Source organism: Tachysurus fulvidraco, chromosome 14 (assembly GCF_022655615.1).
Source record: "Tachysurus fulvidraco isolate hzauxx_2018 chromosome 14, HZAU_PFXX_2.0, whole genome shotgun sequence".
Lineage (NCBI taxonomy): Eukaryota > Metazoa > Chordata > Actinopteri > Siluriformes > Bagridae > Tachysurus > Tachysurus fulvidraco.
The window spans coordinates 18,328,948-18,353,263 of record NC_062531.1 but is presented as its reverse complement, the minus strand read 5'-3'; the positions used below and the strand labels follow the sequence as shown (position 1 = coordinate 18,353,263).

At 35.6% G+C, this 24,316-nt stretch overlaps 1 protein-coding gene across 3 annotated transcripts in view; it reads right to left on the bottom strand.

Moving 5' to 3' along the window:
• Positions 1-24,316, bottom strand: part of LOC113655954 (ERC protein 2) — a 197,390-nt gene that overhangs the window by 100,798 nt on the left and 72,276 nt on the right. For all 3 annotated transcript variants that reach the window (XM_027166833.2, XM_047822836.1, XM_027166834.2), the window contains 4 exons: positions 15,022-15,045; positions 14,284-14,477; positions 5,873-5,957; positions 384-530 (listed from right to left, as the gene is read on the bottom strand). In XM_027166833.2, coding sequence (XP_027022634.2) covers positions 384-530; positions 5,873-5,957; positions 14,284-14,477; positions 15,022-15,045 — 450 coding nt within the window. The remainder of the gene's footprint in view (positions 1-383; positions 531-5,872; positions 5,958-14,283; positions 14,478-15,021; positions 15,046-24,316) is intronic.

Genomic DNA, 24,316 nt, shown 5'->3' with positions numbered 1-24,316 from the left:
GGACATATTTGACATCACATTGATTTATTTCCTGTATCTGCATAATTTTATGCATTTCACTGCTTAATCATGATTGGCTGATGAGCATGTGTCTTGGTGTTCATAATAAAGTGGTCTGTGTGTGTGTGTGTGTGTGTGTGTGTGTGTGTGTGTGTGTGTGTGTGTGTGTGTGTGTGTGTGTGTGTGTGTGTGTGTGTGTACAGTATGTGGAGTAACTGGCAGCTTATCTTTACATTCTAAGACACTTTCTTAGATAATGCATGCTGGATTGTGATTATTTGGGATGTGTGCTAATCTAATATAAAACCTTTGTCCACCTCCTAAAGCTCTTGCCTTTCTAATTGCCTTGCTTAATGCTGTGGTGCAGCTACATGTATATGTACCTGTCTCTGTGCTAGAGCATGTGCCTGCTCCTCCTGAACCCACAAAGCCTCTCTATGAGTAGAGGTGTTCATGCTTTCTCGCAGAGCTTTCTCCAGCTCTTTGATTTTCTCAGCCGTCTCTTGCGCTGAAGCTTGGGTAACATGAGCCTGGATTAAAAAAGTAAAACATGGTAAAACATTGATCACAAACCAAATCCAAAATCATTCTGGCAACATTTTGGTTTAAGAAACATTATTAGAAAAGAAATTAAATTAACACGTTTCTATAACGTCATTAAAGTGTAACTACAGATTTACTAACATGTAACACATGTAACACAAATCATACAGTATCACCGAAAGGCAATGGAAGCTTGCTTTGCTTGCCGAGAAAAGAGAATAAAGTCAAGCTAAAAAAATCTGATGTTCCTTATAAATTTGCAGTGCTAGAAGAATGAAAGAGCAAAGAAGATGGAAATAGGTAATAAATCATTTAACCAAGAAATAAAGTGAGCTGGATCAACTCTGTAGATAAATAATTATGAAAATGAGTAACATCCGTTGTGCTTTGGGACAAAAATGAGCAGTGATGGATCAAAACGATAGACATGAACTTGAAAATGGAAATGCATGAAAAGCACTCATTATAATGTAACTGCTTATATCAGATTCTGTGTAAGACATTAGGCATGAGGATTTAATTCAACAGTTTGTGTTCTATGATTAGGTTCAGTCTAGCAAGTACTCCACTTCATTCATTCATTCATTCATTCATTCATTTTCTACCGCTTAAGGCAGGATACACCCTGGACGGAGTGCCAACCCATCGCAGGGCACAAACACTCTCATTCACTCACACACTCCGGACAATTTTCCAGAGATGTCAATCATGTCTCCCATGCATGTCTTTGGACCGGGGGAGGAAACCGGAGTACCCGGAGGAAACCCCCGAGGCACGGGGAGAACATGCAAACTCCACACACAAGGCGAAGGCGGGAATCGAACCCCCAACCCTGGAGGTGTGAGGCAAACGTGCTAACCACTAAGCCACCATGTCCCTGAGTACTCCACTTATTTTTCTAAATAATAAATACAAAGCTAAATGTGAATTGAATAAAGTGTGTCTTTTTAAGCATTTCTCTTTTTAAGCATGCATTATTGTTATTTTTTATTTTTCCAATAGAAAAGCTTGGGTTATAACACATAGATTAGTCACATAAAATCACACATAAATCAAAATCCTCATATCTTACAAAGAAATTCAACACATTAAACATTTTAGACACATTTCCCCATATTTGCCAAATACTTCATATTATTGTTTATGTTCTAACATGATTATGCATTTATTAATAATAGTATAATAATAATAATAATAATAATAATAATAATAATAATAATAATAATAATAATAATAATAATAATAATAATAAGTATTTATGAATTGATCATTTATTTATTGATAAATGCAAATTATCTTTATTTCTAAACTTTAATCAATGCTTTCCTCCTGAACCTTTTGTCAGTTATAGTCCAGCTTTTAAACCAAAGTCTATGCTTTACACAGAGTGTGTTTAAGTATTAAGTATGTTGAATAATACTTACACTATAAATACTTTTAATCCTCCATAATTAGACAACAATGTAATGGTCTAAGATCTAACATGCTTTGAATATCAACCATAATTACTATAGTTTTTTTTTTTTTTTTTTTTACAAATTCTCCAAAACGCAAAAACGCTCCCTTCTTGTGGTATACGTCATGATCTGCTATGTATCAAACTTTTCCATCTTCTTTCTTGTAGAGGCTCGAAACATGCTGTGTTGTCATTTGATGGTCACTTAAGGCCTCTGCTAAACAATGTGAAACGATACGTTGCATCACATAACCTGGTTGTTTTACATGCTTGCTTAACCCTTTAGTGACTGTTGTAACAAATTTGCTTGGGATGCTTCTCAGTTTACGCAGATCACCTGGTTGAGAATTAGCAAGAATATTTCATGATTGCCTTGTGCTCACTAGTGTCCTAAATGTGATTTTTGTTTACTGCTTTAAAATGATGTCATAAGGTGATGTTTAATTCATCAGTATTCTTCATTCATGCCAGAATAGTTTTTTTATTATTATTATTTATCATCATCTCAATCAGTTTCTTCATTTTATTTCCAAACAATGTGAAGAATTTTGGGTGTGTTTATTCATCTACAATATGATCATTGTGTGTATGAATAGTTCTTATATTTAATACTGTAATTAAACACTGAATCATGTACAGCAGGTTTCTTTCAGTTCATTTGAGTTAAAGAGACAAACAATACTGAAGATCTTACTGAAAATTAAGCAGTAATGGCAGGTAACTCTGCATGTAATGTGTTGCAGGCCTTTTTCTTGGGATACTCTCAAGAAGGGAACGATTTCAGTGTCAGAGGATTTTAAGGGTTTCAGACATAACAGCGCTGCAATCTGCAGTACACATTTAAACATGGTTTTTACATGCAGCGTTTCTGTTTCATGTGTTACTAGTGCACAATTTATTATGCCACTTCTATTTATTTCTTCAATGAGCTGAATGATGAAATATGAATCTTTAATGATGAAATATGACACTACAATGCATCAAAAATAGAATAAGCGCTAAAACGTCATTACCAGCAAATTAGCACTGAAATCTCAAAACCCTCAATAACACAGACACAAATTTGACCTTCCTCACCATTTGCAGAATTTCTGCACCATTATACTCTTATACATCACAAAGCATGCCATTCAGATGCAGACATGCATACTCACATACAGTACACTCCATGGTAAAATGCCCAAAAGTGCAACCAAAACAAAAACAGAACTGGAGTACTAGTTTGAGTCCCTGGCGTGGGAGTGACACAGTCAGGTTGTGTGCATCACAAGCCTGGTGCATTGATTAGACTTGACAGCTCGGCTGTAACCTAATGCAGCCGGATCAAAAGAGCAAACAGTAACGCTGGGCCAGTGTAGGAGGGGGCAAAAACCGGAGCCCTTTTGCTAACGCCAAACACAACCTTGGTGCCTACACCGGTTCAATATGTTCCCTTCACTCTCAGAAAAGGAAGGCAAAGATAATTGTGGCTGGGAAGGTGGGGGGCAGCATTCAGCACCTTAGTCTCTACAGACCTCAGTAATTATGTAATCTGACAATTAGAGTCTAATCGGAGAGTACATAATCAGTTAAATAAACTGCCAGAGAGTGAGAAAATGCTGGTTTTCCTCCAAATATCCAAGGAGATTTTACAGACCTGCTTTTTACACTGAAGAAGCAGTCAAAGGGGGTCAAAGTCTAAATTCCATCACTGTCATTTTTTTTATTTGAAATTGAGGGCATGGATTCCACAGTCGACACAGGAAGGCATTCGTCAAGTTGCCTTAATTGACTTTTGCCTTGTATTCCGTTTCTGTCCAATGAAATACTTGTAGAAACTTATGTTTACTGAACATCCTGTTCCAGAATTAGTCCCCTTGGCTCTTGTAATAACCTCCACACTTCTGGGAAGGCTATCCAGAAGATTTTGGCACAAGGCTGTGGGGATTTGTTGATTAAGCCACAAAAGAATTAATGAGGTCAAACACTGATGTTGGGCAAGGAAACCGGTAACACAGATAGCATACCAGTTCATCTCATAGTGAGGTTGAGGTTAATGCTCTGTGTCACTCGAGATCTTATACTCCAACCTTGGCAAACCATTTCTTTATGGACCTTTTAGTTCCAGTGAAGTGAAATCTAATGCTACAGCATACAAAGGCATCCTTTGTGGAAACTGTTTGGGTCAGATGTCCACATACTTTTGGACATATAGTATCTCTACTTGTCACATATTTCTTTATATACTGTATGGAACTTGGGCAACAGCTTCTACAGTATCTACCAGTGGCAATCCAAATGTAAATGACCAAGAAAAAAATACTCATAGCATTTACATACTTGGCATGTACTTTATCATGCCTGATGACTATCAGCAAAATCCAGCAAAACCACATATATCCCATCCTCTCTATGTTCTGTAAGCAAGAGGTAAAAAGTTTCATAGTCACCTGCCAAATGAGTGGCTTCTCCTTTTAATATTTTCATAAATAATGCTTTAACATAAATAAATTATTTAAACTATTGAGCTTTATTTGTGGACTTAATTATGTATCTAAAATGTAAAAAATATTTGTATTTTCACTGCCAGCACTGGTAATTGATGTAATTTCCCCCATGCTGATTCAGTAGCACTGGAACAAAGCAAAAACTTTGTGTTTGCCATTTAATAGTTTTGCACAGTTTCCTTATACAGCTTGGGTTTCTTTGCATGAATGTGTCTCGAGTTATCAGAAATGTTAAGACCTGAATGCAAAGTGAATGTCCATTATTTGTTCACTGTGTATAGCTGGGGAAAGCCATGAATCTCTGACTGTAAATTACATTAAATGCCTTTAAATTCAATCAAATTAAACCCATTGTTTATACCGTAACTGTATTTGGTACAAATGATACTGAAGAATTGGTGCACAGGAGAACCCAGCAAATTCCTACAGCTTAAGTTGCTGCAAAAATATATTCTCAAATCTGTCTGGTTAGAAGATGTTTTGATGCTGGCTGTAATGGGAACTACATTCTAGTATTAATGCACTAGTGCTACCATATTGACATTTCTATGGTCACACAGCTGTTTCACAGAGATTGGTACCTGTATAGTTGGCAGTTAATATGATGTAAGGCTAATAATAAGCACATATTTTTAGTTTAATAGATTTTTTAGTTGCACAACTACAGTATTTATCTTTTAGCCACATCATGCTTCCTTCGTATTCTATCTATGGACACTGAATGTTGGGTAAGCTGATAAGTATATTTATTTTCAAAGTATTAGTACAGTTTAGGAAGGCAATTTAATACTGTTCATTACCTGCAGGTATGCTGTCAAAAGTATTTGTTAGAATGTTTATTGTGCCTGTGTGTGTGTGTGTGTGTGTGTGTGTGTGTGTGTGTGTGTGTGTGTGTGTGTGTGTGTGTGTGTGTGTGTGTGTGTGTGTGTGTGTGTGTGTGTGTGTACAGTATAAAGAGAGCGAGAGAGAGAGAGAGAGAGAGAGAGAGAGAGAGAGAGAGAGAGAGAGAGAGAGAGAGAGAAGACTATGTGAGAGAGTTACTGAGTGACACACCAAGTAAAGCTTATTGAACAAATTGTAGATTTGTGTAAGTAGAAATATCCTTTTAGAAATAGAAATTATTAGTAAACACATACATTATGGAATGAAAACAATGCTATAAAGACCCATTAGAATGACTGACATGATAACACCTCTCTCTCTCTCTCTCTCTCTCTCTCTCTCTCTCTCTCTCTCTCTCTCTCTCTGAATTCCTAGGATAGCCATTTTGTAGTTTGTGTATTTTGTAGTTTGTGTAGTTCATTTCGGTCTTAATAAATGATTTTCTTTTATCACTCAGACTCAGCCAGCACACAGTTACAGACAGAGGAAAAGAGTCTTGTCTTACCTCTGCTGACGTAGGGGTTTTTGTTTCTCCCATCTGGGGGGGTTTAACACTTGACAGGGTTTCCTTACTCCATTCCTTCACTTGTCTGCAAGACAATGTTAATGAAAACAATATAACACATTTCACAGACAGTGTGAACAGATAGGCAGTTTTGCAAGAGTGGTTATTAATGGTTTACTAAGAATAAGCAATTGCTAAATGCAAACAAAGTGCATACTGGTAACCTTGCAGTAACAAAGGCAAATAAAAAAGAACTGTTTGTAGTTCAGCAGATCCTGTAAGTCCATCTCACCATTGTCATTTGACACTGATAAAGTATCCTTCAATACAACATCTGTAAACAACCTTTTAATTAGTGGCTGATATATTAAGAGACTTTATTCAGTATGTAGTGACTGCATTGTTTATACTATGTCAATATTCTCAAACGTAACATAGAAACATTTTTTGTGCATGAATGTAAATGCATATATATTTAAGGTTGTACTGAGTTAATTATCACTGTTATCTGTTTATAAAAAACGCATAAGGGTCCCCAAGTACAGAAATATGATTAAGCCATTATTTCTAATGTTTTTTGAGTACTGTCTGTTTAAATTGGAAGCAAGGGTTAAGGGTGGCACACATTGTAGAAAAATATTGAAATGAATTTCAGCAGAAATTCTTCTGTAGAAATACTTTTACAAAAGTGAGATGGATTAATATAAGACATTAAATAATTAATAATAATAAATAATAATTTCAGTTTATAATTTAATTTAATTGAGCAAACTTTATTAAATTATTCAATAATTATTTAATGGAATTTCTGATTTCATGAATCTGAATATGGATTTCGGCATAATTCACAAAACTGCTTTTTTTTTTTTTTTTAAAACAAATCATTACATTCTTAATCTGGTAGACCTCAACAGTGAGATTAAATAGGCAATTTTGTGCAAATCTAAAAATAGTAAAGTTGATTTTGGAAGGTTTTTCAACAGCTTTTGCAAAAAAAATAATAACTTCAAAGTTCAAATCATAGATAAAGAAGCCAGAAGTTCCAGATAGTGTTGTCCAGGGCGAAATGCTGCAAAAATAGAATGTTTGAGGTGAAAATGAGAAATTATGATAATGTTATGATAAATAAAATCCTTGCATTCTGAATTTAAAATCCTTGTGTGAATTTTGTACATGAGGTTGCACTAAAAGGGAAGAGCAGAAAAAGGCCAAATCATTAAACTCCAGTAAACACCTCTTTACCGAGTAAAGCGTAAATGATCTCAGACACAGACATTGTGGAGAGCTGGCTGCAAAATGAAAATAAAGTCAGTAAGGTTTAAAGAGAATCCAAATAACAAAGGTGGGTAAGATTAGCAAATACCGTGGGAACACTTAGTGGGCTATACAGGAAATGTAGCTTTCAACTGATAGTAGAAGGAAGTGGACATTCAGTTAAATTGCAAGATCAATCTGGCAACAGTAAGAAGAGGCACAAAGAAGGTGCTAGTAAGAAACTAAGTGGTTGATAGAGTTAAAGCTGTTGCAGGCACCTTGATTATGTTGAAGGAAGTGTATAGAACAATAAAGAGGCAATACAGTTTAAAAAAGGTTTAAATCAAGGCAATGACATTTGTAAAAAACAATCCCACTTAAATAACTTTAGCCAGATATTTACTTTTAGTCCTACACTGTCTTTTGTTTTGCACTGTCTTGTCTGTCTTGTTTGTCTTGTCTTGCACTGTCTTGTCTGTCTTGTTTGTCTTGCACTGTTTGCACCAGGTTGCACAGTTGCACTTTATGTGGCTAAGACTACTTACTAAGTCCTTAGCCCTGTCTCATTTCACTGTGTACTGCAACAGCTACAGTATATACAGTATGGTTGAAATGACAATAAAAGCTTCTTCACTTGACATGACTTGACTTGACTTGATATTTTTCCATTTCCTGCTGTTTGGGTAGAAAAATAGAGAAGATCATATCCTGATAGATTAACTGATATGTGGTTGAGGTAAAATTGGGAATAGTTGAGACGAATGAAAAATTTGAGATGAGGATGATGACAGTGGGAAAAGGATGAGGGATTCAGGATGTACTGCTGAGATAAAAGAGGAAGGGGTAAGAAAGAGCCTGAGAAGTCAGAATATGAAAACCTTAGATGAGGATAGAGTTGCAAATATCACAGAACGCAGCCATAGATTTAGATGCAAAGATACAGTAGAGCACCATCATCAGTAGATTTCTAAGGGTCTGTAGTGAGTGTAATATTTTATATCTGATTTTTCTCTCTCTCGTGCCATTTACAGTATGTTTTTTACCTATCTCTGAGCAGTAAGCTGGGAAACTTTCCAATAAGCTTTAACAAAGCTCAAGCAGAGAAGGATACATGGCAAGAAGCTGAAAATCTTGTTGTTTTTCTTGTTTCAGCTTTCCATTATGAGCCAGTATACAATAACAACAAAAAAGGTTTATAGTTTAATCTTTGCTATACATTATCTTCAGTAAATACTGAAAATACTTCAAAAATAGTTTTGATATTTCATCATGCTGATAAAATTTTGATGATGCATTTTTTTGTTAAACATTCAAATGTTCAGTTATTGATATAAATGAAATAAATCATTCATGCAGTAGAGAACATGGCCCCGTAGACAAGACTGAGTTAAAATAACATACCATCTCCATGGACACATATGTATACACATGCAGACTCTTACACAAAAACAAAATAATCATATTCCTAATCATAAATCTGACCATAATCTTACACCATCACAATCACCATCATTCAATGTTAGTGTCAGAATATGGGAGGAGGTCACATTATTATTCTTCAAACACTATCTATTACCTTTATTGTCATGGCAACTCATTTGTCAATCTAAGGTGTGTGTGTAAATGTTTTCCTAAACCAAACCAAACTAAAAATATCCCCACCAGATTGAAAAAAGTTTCAACAACACTGACGTCATAAATGTCCTTCATGCACCTCATAATTTTTATAAATGTATAATTGTGATTTACATTTATTGATGCTCACAAAAGTCCATAAAATTACACAATGATGAATATATGGCAAAAGAGCATCTCCTAAGCACAGCATGTGCTAAATACTCCAGTAACACAGCTCAGCTATTGCACCTACCATATATAAGTTTCCTGACTGGAACATCCTCTTCCATTCATTAAAATATACAAATTTTTGACTAGCATCAAGTGCATATAACTAAATCGTAACAAAACTACAGTGTTATCATGCTTCTATCTTTGACTCAGTATTTCCCTTAATATAAATTCCCTTAAATAATAAAAAAAATTAATCAAGCATTTTTCTAAGGCAATAGGGAGGTAATCTTCTGCTCTTTAAATCAGTGAACTTCCTAAACCGACACTGCTCATTGCTTTTGGGAGGCTGAGAAATGCTTTGGGTGTGTTTGAGCAGTGATAAAGTAGGTTTATTATAAAATAAATAGTATGAGCAAGAAGGAGGTATATTACACCATTATCAGTGGCTTATCCAAAAAAAGACAAGAGATAAGAAAGCACGAGAGAGTAAGAGAGAGAGAGAGAGAGAGAGAGAGAGAGAGAGAGAGAGAGAGAGAGAGAGAGAGAGAGAGAGAGAGAGAGAGAGATGCGCTTTCTAACTGAAGTGGAAAAAGCCTTTCAAGAGAGCTGGAGCTTCAGCCAAGACGAAACTACTGCAGCCAACCACAGCTTGCCAAATCCAACAACCTTCTGAACATCCCTGTCATCCATCTCTCTGTAGTACAAGCACGCACACATACATGCACTTGTGCACCACTCTGAAGGTGGTGTTGACTGCACTGCTACTTGCAGTATAAATTCATTCTGCAATAGGAAGTCATGTACTGTACAAAGCGTGACAGTAGGAGACCACTACACTGACCAGGGTTCAATAAATACATCTGGCTCAAAAGATGATCTGAGACATGTGCAGTATAAATGTGCTTTTTCATCTCTATTTGTGCACATTTTAAAATTTTAGTGTTAGTGTTAATGCAAATAATCTAATTAAATTTCCATTGATCTCTACTTTTAATAAAAATACCCTAAATGGCCAAACAATTGTAGTCAACTGGCCATCACAATTGTATGATCTTTTTGAACACCCCATTCTATAATTGGCCTCCCTTGGATGTTCTTGTAATCTTTACCCTTCTGGGACACGTTTGCACTAGATTTTGGCATTTCTGTGGGCATCTGCCCATTCAGTGATGATATAAGGAAAATTAGGCCTGGATGTTCATTCCAAGGCGTTTAGTGTTTAGTTGATATTTGTATTTTAAACAGAAGGTACAATTACATTTAATCAGAAAATGCAAATCAGTGGTTGAGTGCATGTTTTTGCATGCATGTTGCCAGTAGTTCAAGCCCTTTGGATTGTCTAACATACATCAAAGCACAGATGAATTCTTTTCTCTGCTTTGGAAGTTGGGGTCAGAGCTCAGGCAAAGGTATGATACTGCACCCATGGAACAAAGAGGCTTAAGAGCCTTGCTCAAAAGCAGCAGCTTGGTGGTGCTGGTGCTTGAACCCCAAACTCCACCACCACTGGCTTAGCAACTCCAAACAAGCCCTTTAAACTTCTGAAAAACATTGTAGTCATTGACAGAAGTCCTGCTGCTTGTTGTGAAGCAGTTCAGTTCAAATCCCAGCATGGCTGAGCTGCCACTGTTGTACCCTTGAGCAAAATACTTAAACTTCTCAGTTCTATAAGTGAGAAATGTAAGTTGGTCTGAATGATGTCTGCCAAATGGCATAAATGTAACTTCTGTCTAATATAGTATGAGGATTGTAAATCAGATTTTTGCCATCTTTCAGTTTTTTTAGACATATACCATAATCACAACATTACAAGTAATATTTATATTACAGGTGAGTTTAATGAAAAATAGAATCATAAACAAACACAAACATTTCCATATTAATGTTTGGTATGCCCTCTTTTTGCTTCATTAACTGTTTAAACTCGAGCTGACTCACACTCCTCATGTTTGTGCAGTTAACATGATAAATATTTGCATTCAAATAGTGACCAAGAAATTGTGTAACCTGGTTGAATTTTGGATACTATTCAATGTGGCCTCAGTCTTTTGGACACCACTGTACCTAAACTAAGAAAGGAAACAAGTGATAGAAATAAATTATATGCATCTAAACAAATTTTACACTAGATACCATAGTACAACATAGTACATGATACTTTATAGCTCATTCTTTGTTTAAGTCTTATAGAATATATCTGATATAGGCACAACATACTGTATGATGGCTGCAAAAAACGTGCATACATTGAAGCACATACAAAGAGAAAAAGAAAAAAGAAGAAAAGAAAGAAAGAAAGACAGAAAGAAGACAGAAAGATATGAGATGAATTTTAGCACCTTGAGTACAACAAATTTTCACCCCTTTGACAGTACACGTGGCTTTTATATTTATACAAAAAGAATAATCAGTACAATACCCACATGAGAATATGAGTCACTGTGTGGAAAACCACAAGATCATGTAAATAAATAAAAAAACAAAAATTAAAAGTTTGGGTTGTATTTCATTTTTGAACATTTTCATTTTGATTTTGTAGATGAAGTAGTTCTTTTTGTAGTTTTTTTTTTTTTTTTTTAATGAAATGCTAAAAGGTCCAGGACTAAACTGTGGGGACTAAAAGGACTAATCTGTGGGGTTCAGTGAGTTTTGATCTAATTTAATTGGCAAGCCATCTTCCCCAGCATCTGTTCAGACTTGTTTGAGCAAGCTTGTGAACATTTGTGAAAATAAAAATGCTGGTATGAAAATGAATGCTGGCTGTAAAAGGGCCTACCTTTAGAGACAATGCATTTTGCCCTTGATACCATGTGAAAATCCAAGCAACTCAGCTAAGAGCCTAGAAAAACATTGTGGACCCCCACTTATCCGGTTCCTTTTGGATCAATTTCCAAACAACTCAATGTACCACAAGCATCTGTCCAAACAATTGTCTGCAATTATAAAAGGCCTGCACAGCCACTGCTTTGTTCAGGAAAGAGGAACAAATTGACTCTCAGGGATGAACAAACTTTGGTCTTAATGGTTCAACTGGACCTCAAGACAACAACAAAGGAACTGAAAGAGTTGGAGCATCAGGTGCCAAAAATGTGCATCTACCATTAACAAACATCACCATGGCCTAAAAGGTTTGTCATGCATGAAAGAAGCTCAAATGGATCGGTTTGGCTATAATAATCAGGGCAATGTATAAAGGAAAATGTATGAGGCTTTTAATGTGAGGAACACCATTCCTCCTGAGAAGCATGGGAGTGGCAGCATGCTGCTGTGGGGTGCTTTACTAGAACGTGACTAGTGTACATCAAAACACAGATGGCATCAAGGGGAAGAAGGATCATTTAGAAATACTGAAACAAAAACAAAACATCAGCCAGAAGGTTAAAATTTGGTCACAACAGGGTAACAATCCTAAGCATACTGTACCTTCAAAGCTGTAAAAAATAGCCTTAAAGACAACCCAGAATCCCACAGAAAATGAGCGGACTTAATTTGATCTTTTTTTAAAAAGCCTGTTTTAGCAAGGAGGCCCACAAACCTGACTGAGCCGAGGAACTCAGTAACCAAACACCAGTTCTGTCAGGAGGAATGGCAAAATTTATTGTGAGTATTGTGAGAAGCCTACCCTAAGCATTTTAGTCAGGTTTCAGCAATTTATAGCAAGGGAAATAAATAATAACAAAGTAAATATAAAATTCTGACCCGCTGAAAATCTGATATAGTGGATCAAATCTGATATAATCTCTTAGCTATTATTTTTATATTACCTCTAATGGAAATAGAGTACCTACCCTAATTTACTTAACAGAAACAAACTGCTCAAAATGGGCATACAAATTTCAGTATATATACAAACTACTCTATATAAACGCAAACAAGGGGCAGAACTATAAGAATATTCTGGATAAAATATGGCAACTGAAATACCTTATTATTAAGGGTTGGAAGGGTTGGAGAAGAATGTCCAGACTGGTTCAAGCTGACAGGATGGTTAGGGTAACCATTATGACTAGAAAGGTGTCTCAGAAAGCACAACACACCAACCTTGAAGTGAAACAGCAACAAGAGCAGAACTCATCACATCAGGTTCCACTCCTGTCAGCCAAGAAAAAGAATCTGGAGCTAAAGAGGGCATAGGTACACTACAACTGGGCAGTTGACGAAAAAGACTGAAAATCTGAAGACTGAAAAAACATTGTCTGGAATCTCAATTATTGCTGTGACATGCATATGTTAGATGAATAGGCTTTGGTGTCGAAAGCATGAATCCATGGACCCAACCTGCCTTGTGTCAATAGTCCATACTACTGCTGGTGGTGTAATGGTGTAGGAAAAGTTTTCTTGGCACACACTGAGCCCCTTAATTCCAAGTGACCATTGTATACATTGTTGCTGACTCATCCAATGAATAACTATGAGTTCAGTTTACTTAAGTGACCACCACAGTCACCAGATCTGAACACAATCAAGCACATTTGGGATGTGGAAGAATAAAAGATTTGCAGCACAAATGTGCAGCCTACAAACCTGATTAAATTACCTTAGCAATCATTTCAAAATCTTGTTCCATGAAGAATTTATACCTCTCTGACATCTAGTATTCCTAATTATGTGGCCTAAGTGTATATCTGCCTAGAGCAGTATGCACTTCATCTTAAAAATTCACAAACCATAGGTAATAAACATATTAGCACTTTCCAGACCTCCAACAGCGTATACAACCAAGAAACCACCAACTGTTTGCTTGTTTGGCACCATAGTCTTTAATCTAAGTACACTCAGACACTAAATCATTCTGTGTGTCTGTGTCTATGCATGGCAATGCTGTGGGTGTCTGTCACTGTTTGTTGTCCTAACCCAGCCACTGCCAACGTGTAAATCACTCGATAATTGTGTACTTGCTCGCCAGTAATGAGAGAGAAGGAGAAGGTATGTGTTTCTTTCCTCATTCTTTCTGCCACAGTGAAGAAGTGAAGCGGCTCCTGCTGCTGCTGTGCTGGCTGTATAACAAACTCTATTAAAGGAACATCATTCATGTTTCAACGGGAAATAAGTACAAAGCCAGCATGTTCACACAGACACATGATAGCTCACATCAACCGTTTTGGAAACACATACTCCTTATATGCCTGATAACTGATGTAGCTGATGTAGTCAGAGCTCTGTAACAGGTCAGTTTGTTCACTTTGACACAATCAGAGGTTAGTGAAACAACCATTATAAACACTGTACTGTCCAGGAACATCGGGAAATTTGGCAACTTGGTCTTCATGTAATAGATTTAAGATTTACTTTAAAAAAATAATAAAATCATGTAACTGAAGATTAGCAAAAGATTGAGTCATGTGTAGGTGCTGCATGATAGTTACCTCTCTAGTTCAGAGATTATCCTGTCCTTTTCAGTGCGCTCTGTCTCCAGCTCTCTAAGAACTTCCAAAAGTCTGTTCACCTCTGCCTTAGATTTTCCAGATTCCTCTTTATGGTAGATCATCTCTTTTTCAATGGCTTTTAATCGCTCTAAGATCTCTGAATTCATTTGTGATGACTCTTGTCTTTCAGGGGCCTTCAGACACACATAAATATGCAAAGACCAAGAATAAATTAAAAAATGCAACTGATTTACTAGGTACAATATGTTATTGGTAAGCTGTGACATACTGTATATTCAGTTGTTTAAAACAACTCATATGTAAATATGCTTTAATTTCTATATATAAATGTGGGGAAACAAGAATGAAAGAGATCGCAGGGCATGAACAGTAATGTTTCAAAACAACAGGTTCATTTTGTAGGCTTTTCTCTTCCAGAATAAATTTTATACCATTGTATTACCATTTGCGAGGTCTGTTTAAAGATAGCCTTTTTTTCCTTTATTTTTCTTATGCTCTATCTCTTCCTTACAATTTCTTATTATCCTTGTTTTGTCTTCTCTAGAAAAAAAAATAGGTGCAAAATCTGTGCTGGAAGAAATATATTAAGAATCTGATCATGTAGACAACCACTACAAACACAGTCACAACAACACAAATAGCTCATGTGCTCGATTAATATCTTAGATTAATAGGTTCATTATTATTACAATTATTTTTATTTTCAGTGCATCTTACCAATGATTTTCCATGTAGCAGGCTCTATATTGGAGAAAAGAAAGAGAAAAAAAGATTTTACATACACACAGGCACACAGTTAATAGGCAAATAGTTTAGAGCTGACAAAAATATGGTTTCTGGTTAGTGACTAAGTAATCAATTAATAAAAACACAAAAGAACAATGATAATAGATTATGTGTTCTCTTTGGCAACACATTATTATTTGAGTGCAATGCAATACATATTTTATGTTGCTATTTTCTTCTGTATAAATTGATATGATATAATTAACTAGGTGGAGTGATTTGAAAAGTGTGGCATTCAAAATGTTTCCTGAGATGCCCTTTTTAGAGAGACATAGTAACAAAATGCAGTTAACCTTAATTTGCTGGGTAGGATTAATATAGTATTATATGTACACGGTTAATATGTGTGCAGTGGAAATGGTTGCAGGCATCAGTAACCAGAACTCAACCCCCAGTTTGGGTGATAGCAAGATTGGTTTTAGTCAGGGCTTTAAAAATAAAGATTTAAGCACACTCCTAAAGCATTGGTCCAATACAAGTCTTGACATCAGCATATTAACATCCTCAAAATTAAAGCCACGTGGTTAACACTCCAATAACTTCAGGAACTCTCTGGAATATATGTATGGGCTCACATATATTCTAGTGGGGACCGACAACACCACAGTGGTGTTTTACATCAACCACCATGTGGGATAAAATTGCAAGTGATGCTAAAGCAAGGCAAACAAGGTCTGGAGTTTTACACGTAAATCTTCGGTCTGTAGTCAGATAGTGGATTTTTATCAGTGGAACACATAGGAGTCAATGTAAAGCCACTATTTACAATTACAAACAAAGAAATATTGTATAATGTCATAATTCCCTGCCTCGGGCTTTGATGCAGAGCGCTCTACTTTTAGTGCAATGTCAAGTCCACTTATATTTACTTATATGCTTTGTTCTCTGTGTATTTACTATGCCACGTGTATTTGTTTTGATTCATGACTTGTCTCCTCTCATGTCTTGTTATTAGTTGTTCCATTAGTGGAAGCACAATCAATCATGATTATTCTCACCTGTTTGTAGTTTTACTTAGTCAGTGTATTTAAACCCTCATGTGTCATATCTTTGTTGTGAAGTATCAGTATTTTTTTCCTCGCAAATGGTCGCAAATGCTACTGTAATATATTTGCTATAGTGTATGTTAAAGCCTTCTACACCTGCACTTGCATCCACCTCACTGCTTCACTCCACTAGCATGATGGAGGCCTCAATACCTCTGCTGTATGATACATAAAAATATTATTTTGTTGTTGTTGTTGTTGTTTTTTTGTAAAATTCAATATATATAGCTTTTTAAGAAAATGTAACCCCCATTCCCGTTAGCATTATCTAATAATTTTCTTCACACCAGTTTTAACAGCAAAAATCTGCATCCCAATTTTAAGGTTTCTTAAATGTATGCTTTACTGGAAAATTATTACTTTAATTGGACAGGACTGCTAAGAGGATTTTCTTATTAGAAACCTTTTAATAAATGATCGAAATAGGTAAAACAGCATATATATATACTAAAACACAATACATCCTTTATATTTGGCGGTGAATTTATGCAGTTTAAATAAATTGTTTCTGAAGCCAACTGAGCTACATAAACAATTTTTTTTCTTTGCGGCTCTTTTTTCATGTGGTTTCCATTCTCAAGAATATCTCCCCAGAGCTTGTCTTTCATAAGTCGTTTTCATTCCTCTAATTCATTATGAAATTAAACTACTCTCTCACTTGCCAAATCTTTTACAAGACCACCATATGTACTGTGTATTTCTGACAGTACAAGGCACCAATTGTTACAGGAACAGGAATTGTTAACTCAAAAAAATTAAATAAATAAATAAATAACCAGGAGATAGATGTGGAAATAAGAATTAACTTTTTTCTGCTACTACATGGTTTCCTGATTAATTTTGTTGTTGTAATAGCTGGGAATGTGCAACTTTAAAAGATCAGAAAATTACTGTTTTCATTTGAGTAAAACACTGAAGACATTAAATTGAGATTGAAAGGTACACATCTCCCAGGTGTTGCTTTCAGCTGACAAAAACATTCAGTGTTATTCCAGTGACACTACTATATAATGATCATCATATAAAATTATTGTTTAGATGACAGAAAGCTCTTCTCTAAAAACACAGTAAAGTCACTGAAGACTACAAATCATACAAATCAAATAATCTAGAATCATATCTCATCACAAGCATTATAAAGAATATATATATATATATATATATATATATATATATATATATATATATATATATATATATATATATATATATATATTTTTTTTTTTTTTTTTTTTGGAAACTAAAGAACCTGTAGAACATATGAATGGTCATGGCAAAAATGTACCAAACTTCACACAGTCAGTACACAGAGACTGGAGGTTTTTTACTCTTTTTACTCTTAGGTTAAATATTCCCTCTTGCAACACTGTGCTTCCCTGAAATCTGACTCATTATATGCATACATTTTAGACATTAGCAAATACAATGTTGTGTTACCTTCAAGTAAAAAGGTAAAAATAGAAGAATTGGGAAAGAAACAGATAGGGTAGTTTAACAATTTTTTTCTTGTTATGTGTGCGTATACAGTATACAGTATGTGTGTACATTGAGGTCCAAAATTGAAAAAAAAAAATTTTCTATTTTGCACTCTTTTCTAATTACATTCAACAATTTTCATTACAAATAAGATTAGCAGAGTTAGGGTTAGCTTTAGGTACTAGCATTAATATTATATAATATTACAGAATGTCTTTAAAGGGGAATTAAAGACAATAAAGTGTGTATTTAGTGTCAATGTCAATTTTGCATCTGTTCCAGTTCATGTCATAGTGACTGAATGACTAAATGTATCTTTGAGGTTTAAAAATATTCCAAAAGCAAACGCAACTGTCATTATAAATTATGATATTGAAAACAATTTTCATTATTTCCTATGAATATTAAAAATCTGCACAACCTTGTTAAGATGCTGTTTTTTGTTTTGTTTTTTTGAGTAAAAAAAATCAACAAACATGAATCATGTCAAAAATTATGAAACAATGTGAAATTTAAATGCATAAAAATCTGGTTGCATAAAAGAGTTTTCTTGTTTTTACTTTTTCCCATATTATTAGTATAATCTCAAACTTTTGAACCCAATCCCATTGTATACATGCAATAGCAGATCTAACTTTAAAACTACAGATTAAGTGAATAACAATGATTACTGTACAGTATGTTGTTACACTGGCAACTGTGCAGGCCTGGGGTGTATTAGGTAGCAAGCAAAAAGTCAGTTGTCAAAGTTTATGAGGTAGAAATAGGCAATTTGAGAAAACACAAGAAGCTGAGCTACTTTGACGAAGGCTAGATTGTAATGGTTAGACAGCTGGGTCAGTAAATCTGCATCTTGTATGGTGTTCCTGTTATACAGTGTTTAGTATCTTTCAAAAGTGGTCTATGGAAGGGCAACTGGTGAACCAGTGCCAGGATCAATGGTGTCCAAGGTTCATTGATGTACATGGGGAAGACTAGCCAATCTGGTCTGACTCCACGGAAGAGCTTTTGTAACACAAATTGCTAAGTAGCTTAATGGTGACAAGGATAGAAAGGTGTTAGAACACACATTGCATTAGTCAAAGTTCCCATGCTAACCACTGTACATGACCAGGCTCCACATTCCCCAGATTTCAATCTGATCCTCTTTGAGATGTGCTTGACAAACTAGTCTAATCCATGGCAGCCCACCTCACAACTTACTGGGATGGAAAGAATTCCTGAAAGGATCTGCCACTAACATCTTGTTATCAGATACCACATCACACCTTCATAGTTTTGTAGAGTCCATGCTTCAGTGGGTCAAAGCTGTATTGTTTGCACAATGGAGACCAACAGACATTTTGCAGATTGTTTTAATATTATGGCTGATCTGTGTATGTCGGTGAATACAGCAAAAGACCAGACAACAAGAAGGAAAAGACAGTTCGTTGGTCATATGAACATTCTTGTGTCTGACTATTTATTCATCTATTCAGTACAATGTAACCTTTAATGTGTCTAGTTTGTTTATGAACTGTAGTTATTCATATACAGTGTAACCCCTTGTGTTCACCAAATTCTGCCATTGTGCTGCGTCTATTTACTTGATCTGACTTAAACAATAATGAGAACAAAAGATGGAAGGAATAAAATGTGAAAAAAAATGTGAAGAGAAATTCTAACAATCCAACCACAAAACTGGCCAAAATCCATCCACTCCATGCTTAGTTTACACTACCCATTACACATCAAGTGCTTTATATACTAAACGTCATTCAGCCTCCAGACTAAACTGCACTTTTAAACAAAATGATGAGCCATCAGAAGGTCATCACAGAGTCTCAGTATGTGTATGTGTGTGGTTTTAAAGTATTACACATACTTACGAAATTACAACCACACAACATACACATAACAAACACACCTGACAATTTTCCAGGAGAGTCTGAGCTTTCAACCATATAAGTAAACCAAGAAAGGCTCAACATGACAGTAACAGAACCACAAATGGATACACATTATACAGTATATAGACAAATTAAGTACTTTGTGGGTGAATTAGTCTGTGCTAAAGTAACACTACAAGTAATGGCATGCTTCTGAAGTTAAGCATGCATAATGTGGAGTTAATACCCAAAATGCACACATAGAATTCTGGTGTCTCTTTTAGCTGACCCCAGCTTTCTACCAGTGTATAAGTGAAAAAACATGAAGGCCTTTTATTCTCTTAGGGTTAACAGTAATTCACAGATATTAGTATGAGGATAATGTATATAACATAGAATATAAGTTTATTTCAGATGTTTATTTATTACCATCTTCTTATTCGTATATCACCATATTAGCATTGTTTTTAAATCTTATTTATTTATTTATTTATATAGAGGGACTCAAATACAATGGTCTAGATATTATTCATAAAGCCCTTTTCAAACACCTCTACTTAAGAAAAATGTACTCAAGGAAAATCAGTGAATGTCCTCTCCATCCCTGCATTATTCACTTAAGTAACTGAACACTACCCACATATGCCTATGATCTGGCAACCTTTGTTCTGTTCTGTTTTTCAATGCCCATATGCTATTTAACAGCCACTGTGTGTGATAACTTCATGCTTGTGTGATAACCATCAGGAAAGCTTGGTTTGCAATTCCAAAACAGTCCCATTTTGTTTATTTGCACAGCAGACATATCACTGCCCCACATCAGAAATTTCCGACAGCATGGAGTATGGGTCTCCACCTTCTTTAAACAGTTACCCCCCTGCAAATAATGCTCTTCAAAAGTGAAGCCTGTTTTTAAGTACTGTATGAGTATATACTGTATATAAGTACTGTATATATACACAACACATAGTATGGATAAATAGGGACAAGAAGAGATGAATATAGAGAAATATGAATAGAAAATGGAAATACAATTAGATGCATATGCATATAAGCTATGACTGTTACAAATATGTACATGAAAACAGTGTTTTGTTTTGTTTTTTGATTGAAGGGATCTTAAGGATCTTTGAAAGTTATTCGTAAAACCCTATTAGATCTCTGAGTGTTTTCCCACTAGAAAACAACTATTGATACAACACTTTTAAGAAGCTAAAAACCCTTAGTGACACAAAGAACTCATTGAAAAGCCCTTAAAGAAAGATTTTAGATTTAGAATTTAAGAGTCTACTGTCCTAATTACCTGAATTTTTAGTGTTCCTTGTTGGGACGTATTTTAATTGCACTTAAGCAATAAAACTATAAAACACCTATTCTTGAGTAATCTAAATATCCTCTAAACATTCTCTGTGTGCTATGTAAACAAAATGATTATATGCACATTCATATGTTACCTAACTTTTGAAGGCTTTTAATACTGTAATTAAAGATTTAAAATGCGGATGTTGTTTATGTGATTTTGAGTATTGCCGAAAAAAGACAAGCGGGACATTCCTTGAAACTGTTTGTGGCACAGAGTCAAAGTGCAATAAGATATAATTTTCCTGGAATGATATGTGTGCATATAAAAGAAAACATTCTCGTAAATTTCAGCACTCTTGAAAGATTGCCCCAGCATGTTCCCTGGAACAATAAGGAGTCTGCACTAGCAAAAAGGGGGATGAGGACTAAAGGATAGAACTATAAATTACAATCATTTATTTCCCTCTTTCTTTCTCTTTCCTCTCTCAGTAAGAACAAAGCATTGGCAGTTTTAGTAAGGGGCCTGTGTACACAGGTGGGATCCTGAGGGTATAGTATTTACTTTTTTATTGTTGAGGATAACATTTCAAACATAATTTACACTGGTCATATCACAGTAGTTACAGTGCAGATATAAATTCTACAATTTTCTTTAGTTTAATAAAAATAATTATTTGCATATAAACACATGCAATAAAAATAAAAAATATATATATATATATATATATATATATATATATATATATATATATATATATATATATATATATATATATATCTGGGAAACTGTACTGTACGTAATAATGCACATTAGGCACTGCAAGTATAAGAACATTTTCATGCTGGGGTGGTTTTGATTATTCATGCCGAAATATTTTCCTATAACAGCATGTCCCAATGTGTCTTATCCCTGTCATGCTACAGTGATTCGCCAGCAATTATAATATTTCATTTGATAGTTATTGAAATAACATTCACAGTCATTCACTTTTTTCTCTATTCTGAAGTTAGTAAGACAAATCTATTGAAATATTACTGAGACACCATATTGCTATCAGAAAACTTGACCATTACATAGCACTCACTTGTGAGCTCTCTCAAGCTAGTTCGATCAATAAGATATCTCTTCCGGATCATTTGGTAGTATGGCCAACTACCATATTGGTTTATTGGATTAACAGAAAATGTGCAATATGCATCAAAACGAAAATAGACAGGTGCATAATTTTGGGCACCCTTGCCATTTTGTTGATTTGAATACCTGTAACTATTTGGCACTGATTAATTAGAACACACAATTGGTTTGGTGAGCTCATTAAGCCTTGAACTTCATAGACAGGTGCATCCAATCATGAGAAAATGTATTTAAGGTGTCCAATTGCAAGTTGTTGTTCTCTTTGACTCTACTCTAAAGAGTGGCAACATGGAGGCCTCAAAACAACTCTCAAATGACGGGAGAGTGATGCGAAAGAAGCCTTTTCTGCACACATGCCACAAAAATGAAGTCGCTTGATTTATGCAAACGCACATTTGGACAGGCCAGCTTCATTTTGGAATAAGGTGCTGGGGAGTGATGAAACAAAGATTGAGTTATTTGGTCATAACAAGGGGCATTATACATGGCGGCAAAAGAACACAGCATTCAAAGAAAAACACTTGCTACCCAAAGTAAAATCGAGGTTCAATCATGCTGTGGGACTGTGTGGCCAGTGCCGGTATTGGGAATCTCGCCTACTAGCGGTGGTGGCTCGTTAACGAGATGCAGACTTGTAACAGGTTAAAGTTGGGGGTCGCATGGATTCCACTCTATATGGATATTTCAACAAGATTATGAGCCAAAACACTGCTTAAAATCTACTCAGGCATTTATGCAGAGGAACAAATACAATGTTATGGAATGGCCATCCCAGTCCCCAGACCTGAATATCATTGAACATCTGTGGGGTGATTTGAAGCGGGCTGTCCATGCTCGGCAACCATCACACTTAACTGAACTGGATATGTTTTGTAAGGAGGAATGGTCCAAAATACATTCATCCAGAATCCAGACACTCATTACAGGCTATAGGAAGTGTCTAGAGGCTGTTATTTCTGCTAAAGGAGGCTCTAATAAATATTGATGGGATTTTTTTTTGGGGTGCCCAAATTTATGCACCTGTCTAATTTCGTTTTGATGAATATTGCACATTTTTGCACAGTTCCAATAAATGTCATTTCACTACTGAAATATTACTGTGTCCTTCAGTTATTTAATAGATCAAAATTTTGAAAAATTGCTGATCCAAACACCCAAATATTTATAAATGCAAATCATGGAAAATGTCAGGGGTTCCTAAACTTTTGCATACCACTGTATCATAGGGGGTTCTAAATATCATAAAGAGTGGGTTCAGAATTTAGTTTGCCTCTTATCCTCCTCAGTTCAACTGTGTACTGCCCACTGTAGTACACACAGAATATTCCTTTTCTAACACTGGAATTTCAGTCTCTATTGCACACTTGTGGAAAGGGGCATCTATGAGTTCTCTGTGACTCCGGGGCATCCACATTGATTTACATTGACAACTGGCTCATTATTGCTTAGTCAAATGAGTTGGCAGAATACTGTAGCATTACGATTGCTTGTCCACATCAGGTGGGGTCTCAGGTTAAACCTCAAGAAAAGTGTGTGAATGGGATTTGACGACAATGTAGGTGCATTACTTGCTGCTATTCAGGAACAAATGAGAATGAAACTAATTGAGATCTATCAGTCAGAAAAAAGGTTATAAAGCGATTTCTAAAGCTTTGGACTCCAGCAAACCACAGTCAGAGCCATTATCCACAAATGGTGAAAACTTGGAAGAGTGGTGAACCTCAACCAAAATTACCCCAAGAGCGCAGTGACTACTCATCCAAGATGCCACAAAAGACCCCACAACAACATCCAAAGAACTGCAAGCCTCACTTTCCTCAGTTAAGGTCAGTGTTCATGACTTCATCATAAGAAAGAGACTGGGTAAAAATGGCCGGCATGGCAGAGTTCCAAGTTCCACTGCTGAGCAAAAAGAATATAAAGGCTCGTCTCAGATTTGCCAGAATTTTCTCAGATTTGCTCAGACTTGATGATCCCCAAGACTTTTGGGAAAATACTCTGTGGACTGACAAGACAAAAGTTGAACTTAAAAAAAAAAGTAACGCTGCATTTCAGAAAAAGAACATCATACCAACAGTAAAATATGGTGGTGGTAGTGTGATGGTCTGAGGCTGTGTTGCTGCTTCAGGATCTGGAAGACTTGCTGTGATAAATGTAACCATGAATTCTGCTGTCTACCAAAAATTCCTGATGGACAATGTGTGGCCATCAGTTCGTGACCTCTAGCTGAAGCAAATCTGGGTTCTGCAGCAGGACAATGATCCAAAACACACCAGCAAGTCCAACTCTGAATGACTGAAGAAAAACAAAATGAAGATTTTGGAGTGGCCTAGTCAGAGTCCTGACGTGAATTCTACTGAGATGCTGTGGCATGACCTTAAAAAGGCGGTTGATGCTTG